General features: G+C 49.3%; 1 protein-coding gene across 1 annotated transcript in view; it reads left to right on the top strand.

Moving 5' to 3' along the window:
- Positions 1-12,500, top strand: part of prex2 (phosphatidylinositol-3,4,5-trisphosphate-dependent Rac exchange factor 2) — a 381,262-nt gene that overhangs the window by 119,982 nt on the left and 248,780 nt on the right. Inside the window, exon 10 of the mRNA XM_063206407.1 lies at positions 4,529-4,673. Coding sequence (XP_063062477.1) covers positions 4,529-4,673 — 145 coding nt within the window. The remainder of the gene's footprint in view (positions 1-4,528; positions 4,674-12,500) is intronic.

Here is a 12,500-nt window from a genome sequence, read left to right as displayed (position 1 = left end):
TTTTCTACAGGTGTTAAAGATTCAGGTTGTCACAGAATACAACAATTTAGTAACAGTTTCTTGAGGTACCACTTGACTACACTGTAAATGAAAGGCATGCCTTTTCTTGTTTTGGTCCAGAATAGAAAATGGTATAATGTGAAAACAGTTTGCTGTTTATTTTACAGTTCATATAGATTTGGACTTAAAGGGGTATGCCACTATTTTGGGGCTTAATACAGTTAAAATCGTTGGCTGGGGTTTATAAAGGTGGTAAAGTGTCTTATTTTCCATGTAAGCCGTTGTCTTGCTGCAAGACAAGTTAAAAGAGGGAATATGTCGCTAAGCTAGTGAAAGTCAATGTATCCGTGTAGCATGCTACAATGCTACATGGATACATTGACTTTCACTAGCTTAGCGACATATTCCCTCTTTTAACTTGTCTTACAGCAAGACAACGCTTAACATGAAAAATAAGACCACCTTTATAAACCCCAGCCAACGATTTGAACTGTATTAAGCCCTAAAATAGTGGCATACCCCTTTAAATGTGAAGGTAAATGCAAAGAAATGTTCCTTACAGCACATAACAATGCAACAGTGTGCTTTTTATGTGGAGTGCTTGAATTATGTGGATTGTTAAATGTACGCTTGAGTATTCTGTGTAGATTCCTTCAGGGAAACGTAAAATATTGTGTCGTAGCACAACCCTACGGCATATTTTCACAGCCATAAATATTCCGTTTCCTGGGGAATATTTATTTTACTGTAAATGGGTCTTTTTTACTATCTAAGACTGTGGTCAGACTAGATAGAAAGCTGACAGGATGCTTTCTCCTTCCTTGAGAAAAGCACAGATGTTTGTTTTAAGGCTAGATGTTTAAAATGCAGATGTTTGTCTTGGTGCTAGATGTGTAAAATACAGAGGTTTGTTGTGGTGCTAGATGTGTAAAATGCAAAGATTTGTTTTAAGGCTAGATGTGTAAAGTACAGAGGTTTGTTTTGGTGCTAGATGTGTGTCCCAAATCCACATAGGCCCATTGGGATGGAGTGTCTATTACTAGGTTTGTGGTTGTGTTGTGGCTCGAGTTCAAATGCTGGCGGGGCAACTCGGGGCAACCGATGCCCTTATAAGGCTTCGGAGGCGCATCCCATCGCCATTGTGTCTGAGCAGTGATGCCATGCGAGAGACCTTTAGGATAGGTGTCCACCAGGGACACCAGTGATGGGTGATGAGCATAGATGATGGAAGAGCATTGGATGGGAGAAGTAGGGTTGGAGTTGTGTGAGGGACATCATGAGTGTGTGAAATGCAAAGGTGTGCTTTCCAAAAGGGGAAAGGCAGGGTGGTGGTGTGAGCATCACTAGGGATGTGGGCAGAGAGAGTAGAGAGAGAGAGAGGTTCCATTGGCCCATTGTTTCCGGGTTCTATTATTGCAAGGGGGAGGGGGGAGATCCCCCTTTAGGCAGACCTAGGCAGACCTAAGGACTGTTCTATTCAATGCTAGGAGTATTATGACACGGCCCCTTTAGGCAGACCGGAACCTGGTCATGTTAGGTGCCCATAGCAACTTATTACAATGGCATATCTCTATATACTTAAAGAATCTCTGATGTGGGTGTGCTGTGCTCTCCCTAGAGCTACACCTATGTAGATGTGTGCACTGTGGCCCTCTTGGTACCTGGCCAGTCATTGCACGTGAAGTCAGATACTTTGGGGCCCGACCGTCACAGACTTAAATAAACTGCATTCGCATGAATGCCCAAAGAACCAGTATGCATGTACCAGAACAAACATTAAATTAGCCAAGGGTACCCAGCATCAATGGGTTAAACAAGCCAAGCGTACCCAGCATCAATGGGTTAAATAAGCCAAGGGTACCCAGCTTCAATCGGTTACATAAGTCAAGGGTACCCAGCATCAATGGGTTAAATAAGCCAAGGGTACCCAGCATCAATGGGTTAAATAATCCAAGGGTACCCAGCATCAATGGGTTAAATAAGCCAAGCGCACCCAGCATCAATGGGTTAAATAAGCCAAGGGTACCCAGGCCTTCAAGTGTGTGTTTGGTCCTCTCACTAGCAGAAAGAGTCCTCATGTCTCCGTGGCTAATTAGCCGTAGCGCAGGCCATTAATATCCAGGCTGAGTAGAGGTGGAATTGCCAATTAGCCTGCTAGCGTGACAGCTTTTATCCCTCATGGCAGCTAGCAGCAGTAGCTAACCATGTCCTCTCCATCTGCATTTGTAATAAAGTAGGTGTGTGTGTGTGTTTCTGTGTGTGTGTGTGTGTGTGTGTGTGTGTGTGTGTGTGTGTGTGTGTGTGTGTGTGTGTGTGTGTGTGTGTGTGTGTGTGTGTGTGTGTGTTTGTGTGCACGCGCGTGTGTGTGCGCGCGTGTGTGTGTGTGTGGGTGTGTGTGTGTGTGTGTGTGTGTGTGTGTGTGTGTGTGTGTGTGTGTGTGTGTGTGTATGCTGTATACTGTGTTAATCTGTTTTTATTATATGGTTGTGACGTCATCTGTCGAATGCTCCATTCATTTCAACGGGGCTCCCCAACGTTCGGACGTCTGTTATTTTTCGATAACGGACGGGTTGGTCTATAACAGACCGCTGTCAATGGCAACAAGACTTTTCACTGCTAAAGCGACTTTTCAACAAGACTCTAATCAGCTGCTGTGATAGACAGCACCCGTTGTCCTGGCTACCGCTGTCAATGGCAACAAGACGTTCACTGCTAAAGCCACTGGCTTGTATACAAGTCAGTGGCTAAAGCGAATGTTTCATATCACTCCGCAGGGGGTCCGGTCTTTTGTCACTCTAATCAGCTGCTGTGATAGACAACACCTGTTGTCCTAGCTAGCCTACCTAGCTGTTGCCTAGCGGTGTTCCACAACGGCACTGTTTTGTTTTGCGCAGCAACAATCTTAACATTAAATAGGTCTAAGGAAATGTCCCCGCATGTGTGAATCATTTAAGTATATCCATATAATAAGCGGGTTAACTTTCGGCGAGTCGGTCGCTTTGTGGAATAGCAGCACTTCAGAGAGAACAAGACCCCTCCGCTCCGCGTCGGGGTCTAAAGATTCTCTCTGTCGTGCTGCTATTCCACGGTAGCGACCTTCTCGCCGAACGTTAACCCTTACTTATACACCACATGCTCTTTTGCAGCCTTGCAAATTTCTCTAATAGATAATGCGTTGTTTACACATGCGTACATAGTAATAAATAAACTAATGCATGGTGTCAAATCTTTGCTTTGGCTCCAGTTCACTTCACACGTGTCAGGCCACTGCTAAAATAGAGCTGTGGAAAAGATTGTTAGTTTATAAAAGGAGCACAGCTCAGAAGTCAGAAAGTAAAATAACTCACGACACGTTGGTGTCTGGCTGTTTATTTGACATGGATGATTTCACCCCTTAGCTCATATCCAGGTACCAGCAACACAAACACACACACACACACACACACACACACACACACACACACACACACACACACACACACACACACACACACACACACACACACACACACACACACACACACAAACACACACACAAACACACACAAAAAACACACACACACACACATACACACACACACACACACACACACACACACACACACACACACACACACACACACACACACACACACACACACACACACACGGATGACTTCACCTCTTAGCTCATATCCAGGTTCTAAAGCAGTTGAAGAGCTGGGGTAAGTGGAACAAGCAGCTTTTTATTAGCCAGGTGGCAGGACGACATCACATTAGTACAGTACATTATGATGTTGGCTATTTAATACAGTATCTTACATCATGTTGAGCACTGATTTCCAAACTGTTTCTGACACCATTTTGTGTGACCCCTCCTGTCATTTTCCACATGGCCTCTGTCTGTAGTGTGTATGTTGGTATCTGTGGTCATGAATTTGTTTGCATGCATGCCCCCATGTCCTGCATGTGTTCCTAACAGCCTCTCTCTCTCTCTCTCTCTCTCTCTCTCTCTCTCTATCTGCCTCTCTCTCTCTCTCTCTCTCTCTCTCTCTCTCTCTCTCTCTCTCTCCCTTGCTTTCTCTCGCTCTCTCTCTATCTCTCTCCCTCTATCTCTCTCTGTCTCTCTCTCTCTCTACCTCTCTGTGTCTGACTCTCTCTCTGTCTCTCTGTCTCTCCCCCCACTCTCTCTCTCTCTCTCTGTCTCTCTCTCTCTACCTCTCTGTGTCTGTCTCTCTCTCTCTGTCTCTCTGTCTCTCTCTCTCTTCCCCCCCTCTCTCTCTGTCTCTCTTTCTATCTCTCTTTCTCCCTCCCTCTATCTCTCTCCCTCCATCTATCTCCATTTCTCTCTCTCTCTTTCCCTCCCTCTCCATCTCTCTCCCTCACTCTACATCTCTCTCTCCTATCTGCCATCTGCCATCTTCCTCTCTCCCCCCCCCCTCCCTCTCTCTCTCCCTCCCCCTCTCTCTCTTTCTCTCTCTCTCTCTCTCTCTCTCTCTACCCCCCCCCACCCCCCTCCCCCCCCTCCCCCCCCCTCTCTCCTCATCAGCGTTGAGGCTGGGGATGGAGCAGGACACCTGGGTGATGGTGTCTGAGAAGGGGGAGAAGCTGTATCAGCTGATGTGTAAGCAGGGACACCTCATCAAGGACCGCAAGCGCAAGCTCTCCACCTCCCCCAAGTGCTTCCTGGGCAGGTAGGAGAATCAACACCTACACCAACCGTAACAATTACACTCCATCCCAAACGATACACAGCACATAAACACGACTCTCTATCCTACACTACACCTTATCAAGGACCGCAAGCGCAAACACTGCTGTAAACAACACGGACACACACCACCCAAACATACACTCAATACCTCATCAAGAACTTATAAGCTCTCCACCTCCCCCAAGTGCTTCCTGGGTAGGTAGGAGAATCACCACCTACACCAACACACAGCACATAAACACGACTCTCTATCCTACAGGAGAATCACCCCCGCCTACACCAACAAGTACACACCCTCACACACACACACACACACCGCACCTTAACACACCTCAGGTAGGAGAATCACCACCACCTGCACTAACAAGTACACACTTTCACACACACTGACACACACCACCCAAACACAATACACTCAATACCTCATCAAGGACTAATAAGCTCTCCACCTCCCCCAAGTGCTTCCAGGGCAGGTAAGAGAATCACCACCACCTACACCAACACTATCACACTGCATCTAAACACAATACACTCAATACCTCATCAAGGACTAATAAGCTCTCCACCTCCCCCAAGTGCTCCCGGGCAGGTAGGAGAATCAACACCACCTACACCATCCCTAACAACACACAGCACATAAACACGACTCTCCACCTCACACACTACACTATCATACACACTGCACCTAAACACAAGCTCTCCACCTCACACACTACACTATCATACACACTGCACCTAAACACTAGCTCTCCACCTACACCATCCCTAACAACACACAGCACATAAAGATGAGCTCTCCACCTCACACACTACACTATCATACACACTACACTATCATACACACTACACTATCATACACACTACACCTCAACACTAGCTCTCCACCTCCCCCAAGTGCTTCCTTGGGCAGGTAGGAAAATCAACACCACCTACACCATCACAATACACAGCACCTAAACACACACACACAATACCTCATCAAGGACTAATAAGCTCTCCACCTCCCCCAAGTGCTTCCTGGGTAGGTAGGAGAATCAACACCACCTAAACTACACCAACAAGAACACACTGCAGTATCACACACACACACACACTACACCTAAACACACCTCAGGTCGGAGAATCAACACCACCCACATCAACAAGTACACACTACACTATCATACACACAGCACCTAATGAAACTCTCCACCTCCCCCAAGTGCTTCCTTGGGCAGGTAGGAGAATCACCACCACCTGCACTACACCAACAAGTACACACTATCACACACACTGACACACACCACCCAAACACAATACACCCGATACCTCATCAAGGACTTATAAGCTCTCCACCTCCCCCAAGTGCTTCCTGGGTAGGTAGGAGAATCAACACCGCCTACACCATCCCTAACAACACACAGCACATAAACATGAGCTCTCCACCTCACACACTACACTATCATACACACTACACTATCATACACACTACACTATCATCCTAGAGCTCCCCAGCGCTCCCCTATGGCTCCCCAACGCCCACCTAGGGCTCCTAGAACTCCCCAACGCCCCCTAGGACTCCCCAACGCCCCCCAGGACTCCCCAACGCCCCCCTAGGGCTCCCCAACGCCCACCTAGGGCTCCTAGAGCTCCCCAACGCCCCCCTAGGACTCCCCAACACCCACCTAGGGCTCCCCAACGCCCCCCTAGGGCTACCCAACGCCCCCCTAGGGCTCCCCAACGCCCCCCTAGGGCTCCCCACCGGTATTTTCAAAAGAACTCTGTGAAGGACGGAATACAAAGAGAGGGTTCTAGAACAGATGACGGAATACAAAGAGAGGGTTCTAGAACAGATGGTCTTGCTGGCAAACTGAATGCCTTCAGTTCACTTCACTAAACAAAGACCAGCAGTCTGATACTTTCATTTCACACACACACACACACAAACACACAAACACACACACACACACATGCACGCACGCGCACACGCATGCACACACGCACGTACGTTCGCACAAACACACACGAGCCAAGAACAGTGTGTGACATTCCTCTTCCATCCAAATACACATGGAGTACACACACACACACACACACACACACACATACTCAGAGTCACACACACTCTGACACAAACACACACTCAGAGTCACACACACACACACACACACACACACACACACACACACACACACACACACACACACACACACACACACAGACACAGACACAGACACAGACACACACACACACACACACACACACACACACACACACACACACACACACACACACACACACACACACACACACATGCACGAATGCCTTTGCGCCTCTGAGACTCTGAGACTGAGGCAGTCTTCAGTGTGTGTGTGTGTGTGTGTGTGTGTGTGTGTGTGTGTGTGTGTGTGTGTGTGTGTGTGTGTGTGTGTGTGTGTGTGTGTGTGTGTGTGTGTGTGTGTGTGTGTGTGTGTGTGACAGAGCTGCAGCTTATTTTAAGCTCTCCTAGGAGACATCCTTGAGGTAACTACCGTAGCAAGGTCATTACATTCCCAGGCACTCTGCCTCTGCCTCTGTGTGTGTGTGTGTGTGTGTGTGTGTGTGTGTGTGTGTGTGTGTGTGTGTGTGTGTGTGTGTGTGTGTGTGTGTGTGTGTGTGTGTGTGTGTGTGTGTGTGTGTGTGTCTGTGTCTGTGTGTGTGTGTGTATGTGTCTGTGTGTGTGTGTGTGTGTGTGTGTGTGTGTGTGTGTGTGTGTGTGTGTGTGTGTGTGTGTGACTCTGAGTGTGTGTTTGTGTCAGTGTGTGTGTGTGTGTGAGTATGTGTGTGTGTGTGTGTGTGTGTGTGTGTGTACTCCATGTGTATTTGGATGGAAGAGGAATGTCACACACTGTTCTTGGCTCGTGTGTGTGTGTGCGAACGTACGTACGTGCGTGTGTGCATGCGTGTGCGCGTGCGTGCATGTGTGTGGGTGCGTGTGTGTTTGTTTGTGTGTGTGTGTGTGTGTGTGTGAAATGAAAGCATCAAACTGCTGGTCTTTGTTTAATGAAGTGAACTGAAGGCATTCAGTTTGCCAGCAAGGCCATCTGTTCTAGAACCCTCTCTTTGTATTCCGTCATCTGTTCTAGAACCCTCTCTTTGTATTCCGTCCTTCACAGAGTTCTTTTGAAAAGATCTTAAAGGACTCTGAGGAAGACGCAGGTGCGCCAAAATGTCAGTCAGTTTGTGCACCAAAAAAAAAGCTTTTAAAAGTATTCTCAGTGCCCCGATCACCCTTGGGTTTAGTCAAACATGTGGTTCTCAACCGTTTTTGAACAAATGCCCCCTTGACCTCATCGTAAGCCTCCCAACACCCCCCTTGACTTCATCAAAAACCTGCATACGTCCCCCTTAGTTCTAAAAAAAAACTCTGGATGGATTAATGCCCCCCTAGTGGCAATTAAGCACCATCACCTCTCAGTGTGTGTGTGTGTGTGTGTGTGTGTGTGTGTGTGTGTGTGTGTGTGTGTGTGTGTCTGTGTCTGTGTGTCTGTGTCTGTGTCTGTGTCTGTGTCTGTGTGGCTGTGTCTGTGTCTGTGTCTGTGTCTGTGTCTGTGTCTGTGCCTGTGGCTGTGGCTGTGTGTGTGTTCGTCTGCGCCTGTGTCTGCTTGTGTGTGTGTGTGTGTGTGTGTGTGTGTGTGTGTGTGTGTGTGTGTGTGTGTGTGTGTGTGTGTGTGTGTGTGTGTGTGTGTGTATGCACTCGCGGCTGTGTGTGTGTCTGTGTCTCTGTGGCTGTGTGTGAGTGTGAGCATCAGTTTGTGTGGCTTTATCATTCTCAACACCCACCTAGGTCTCCCCAACGCCCACCTAGGGCTCCTAGAGCTCCCCAACGCCCACCTAGGGCTCCTAGAGCTCCCCAACGCCCACCTAGGGCTCCCCAATACCCCCCTATGGCTCCCCAACGCCCCCCTAGGGCTCCTAGAGCTCCCCAACGCCCCCCTAGGGCTCCCCAACGCCCACCTAGGGCTCCTAGAGCTCCCCAACGCCCCCCTAGGACTCCCCAACACCCACCTAGAGCTCCCTAACGCCCCCCTAGGGCTCCTAGGGCTCCCCAACGCCCCCTATGGCTCCCCAACGCCCCCCTAGGGCTCCCCAACGCCCCCCTAGGGCTACCCAACGCCCCCCTAGGGCTCCCCAACGCCCCCCTAGGGCTACCTAACTCCCCCCTAGGGCTACCCAACGCCCCCCTAGGACTCCCCAACGCCCCCCTAGAACTCCCCAACGCCCACCTAGGGCTCCCCAACGCCCCCCTAGGACTCCCCAACGCCCCCCCTAGGGCTCCCCAATGCCCCCCTAGAGCTCCTAGGACTCCCCAACGCCCACCAAGGGGTCCCCAACGCCCCCTAGGGCTCCTAGGACTCCCCAACACCCACCTAGGTCTCCCCAACGCCCCCCTAGGGCTCCTAGAGCTCCCCAGTGCCCCCCTAGGGCTCCCCAACGCCCACCTTGAGCTCCCCAACGCCCCCCTAGGGCTCCTAGAGCTCCCCAACGCCCACCTAGAGCTCCCTAACGTCCCCCAACTCCCCCCTAGGGCACCCCAACGCCCACCTAATCATCCCCAATGCCCCACCTAGGACTCCCCAACGCCCACCTAGAGCTCCCTAACGCCCCCCTAGGGCTCCTAGGACTCCCCAACGTCCGCCTACGGGTCCCCAATACCCCCCTATGGCTCCTAGGACTCCCCAACGCCCCCCTAGAGCTCCCCAGCGCTCCCCTATGGCTCCCCAACGCCCACCTAGGGCTCCCCAACGCCCACCTAGGGCTCCTAGAGCTCCCCAACGCCCACCTAGGGCTCCTAGAGCTCCCCAACGCCCACCTAGAGCTCCCTAACGCCCCCCTAGGGCTCCTAGGACTCCCCAACGTCCGCCTAGAGCTCCCCAACGCCCACCTAGGGCTAATAGGACTCCCCAACACCCACCAAGAGGGCTCCTCAACGCCCACCTCAACGCCCACCTCAACGCCCACCTCAACGCCCACCTCAACGCCCACCTAGGGCTCCCCAATGCCCCCCTAGAACTCCCCAACGCCCCCCTAGGGCTCCTAGAGCTCCCCAACGCCCCCCTAGGGCTCTCCAGCCGTAGGGCCCCCGTTGAGAAACACTAGACTAGTCGTGGAGAGGTCACCCAGTTCCGTCCTGATTCTACTGTCCTGAGCCTTGAGCTCCAAAGAGGCTGGAGAGCGGACGCAGACGTCTTCTATTCATTCCTGAAAGCTGCTTCTCCTGGATACAAATGTCTCCCTGTCTCTCCTCATATGAATATATGCTTTTCCAAAGGACAGTGCATTTTAGATGTGCTTTATAAGAGAAGAGAAATTATGATCTGAATGCTTGGATGGATATGCTTTATAAGAGGAGAGAAGTTATGATCTGAATGCTCTGCATGGATATGCTTTATAAGAGAAGGGAAGTTATGATCTGAATGCATGGATGGATATGCTTTATAAGAGAAGAGAAGTTATGATCTGAATGCTCTGCATGGATGGATATGCTTTATAAGAGAAGAGAAGTTATGATCTGAATGCTCTGCATGCATGGATGTGCTTTATAAGAGAAGAGAAGTTATGATCTGAATGCTCTGCATGCTTGGATGTGCTTTATAAGGGAAGAGAAGTTATGATCTGAATGCTCTGCATGCATGGATGTGCTTTATAAGAGGAGAGAAGTTATGATCTGAATGCTCTGCATGGATGGATGTGCTTTATAAGAGGAGAGAAGTTATGATCTGAATGCTCTGCATGGATGGATGTGCTTTATAAGAGGAGAGAAGTTATGATCTGAATGCATGGATGGATATGCTTTATAAGAGAAGAGAAGTTATGATCTGAATGCTCTGCATGCATGGATGTGCTTTATAAGAGGAGAGAAGTTATGATCTGAATGCTCTGCATGGATGGATGTGCTTTATAAGGGAAGAGAAGTTATGATCTGAATGCATGGATGGATATGCTTTATAAGAGGAGAGAAGTTATGATCTGAATGCATGCATGGATGGATGTGCTTTATAAGAGGAGAGAAGTTATGATCTGAATGCTCTGCATGGATGGATGGATGTCCTTGCAGAGCTGCTGACAGCTGTGGCCAGGCCCAGATCGTCTGAAGTCATCTAAAGGTCCCTCAGCCCAATACATTCAATGCAATGAAGACCCGATTCTGCCCCCGCCTCTCTCACTGGGCCTGGGGCCACTGTCCCCTCTGCCCCCCCTCCTGTCGGCACCCCTGTGTCGTTGAGTCTGAGGGCTGGGGAGCAGATGAGAGCAGTAGTGGTGTGGATTGGCATTGCCCTCACGGTCCGATTCGATCACGATTCGGGAGGTAGCGATTCGATTCGATTCGATTCTGTGCAATCCGATCCGATCCGACTCAATTCTACAATGCATTGCAATGCATTATATTTCTACTGAAAGCAAAGCAAATGTATAATCAGTCATGATGAGGCAATACAAGTAGTCAGATACTGAGCAACAATTTATTGGCTGTTTTCTGTATCAATCTGTCTCAGTCTGTATCAGTCTTGCAATGTTTTGAAGTGCTTTTATTTAATTTAACATTCATTTGCTCCCGAAATATCCATGGAAGTAATTGAAACTTAAAAAAATTGCTGGATCGATTCTGGAACTTTCCGGATTGATTCTGGATCGTCCATGCCCCACATCGATTCGGATCGCCGAATTGATCATTGTTGACACCACTAGAGAGCAGCTGAGTTCTCTCTCTGGCTCGAAGAGAGGTGATGAGAGGAGCTGGTTTCTCTCTTTGGCCAGGCAGGGCTTGCACGGATTAATGCACAGGCTAGATATGGCTACAGGTTAGGGGCCCCCACCTGCCAGGGGGCCCCTGGTTGGCCAACAGTGAAAAAACATGGAATTTTGACAGGATACAATATTGAAAAATGTATGTGTCGTGTTGACAACAGTTGATAGTAATGTTATCCTTAATTTCTAGTTTGTAATTATGACACTGTCTATATAAAATTTGCCGCTAAATTTGCCTTCCTGAGGGGCCCCACAGTAACCTGTAGCCTAGGGCCCCCAGGCCATCTTAATACGGCTTCTCTCCTTGGCACATGGTATTGGGCTCGTATATACTTTTCCAGGGACAGCTGGACGAAATATACCTGATGAAGGTCTAAAACTATGTGAAACAAAATCAATGCAGTTACTGCGAAATGGTCAGTGTGTGGGAGTTTTATAGTTTTCTTTTTTTTTATCGGCGACCAACTGGGTCATCTCCAATGCACTGGCCAGACGAGGCATGTGAGAAAAAAAAGAGGTTGAAGTCTCCAGCCAGAGCACTCTGAGCTGTATGTCTGAGCGCTGTCCAACACACACACACACACACACACACACACACACACACACACACACACACACACACACACACACACACACACACACACACACACACACACACACACACACACACACACACACACACACACACACACACACTCACACACACACACACACACACACTGGCTGATGGCTGTCCAGCAGTGATCTCCGCTATCATAAAACTCTCCTCCTCCTGCCTGTGATCACACCTGAGCCAGTAGGATGACTGACACACACACACACACACACACACACACACACACACACACACACACACACACACACACACACACACACACACACACACACACACACACACACACACACACACACACACACACACACACACACACACACTGGCCTCCTCATGCCTGTGATCACACCTGAGCCAGTAGGATGACTGACTGGCTGGCGTACTTTATTTGCTGCAGAGGAGCGTTTGAAGCTAAGGAGGGAAGCT

Source organism: Engraulis encrasicolus, chromosome 9, assembly GCF_034702125.1.
Source record: "Engraulis encrasicolus isolate BLACKSEA-1 chromosome 9, IST_EnEncr_1.0, whole genome shotgun sequence".
NCBI lineage: Eukaryota > Metazoa > Chordata > Actinopteri > Clupeiformes > Engraulidae > Engraulis > Engraulis encrasicolus.
The sequence above is the reverse complement of the archived record's forward strand: the minus strand, read 5'-3'. Positions and strand labels throughout refer to the sequence as shown.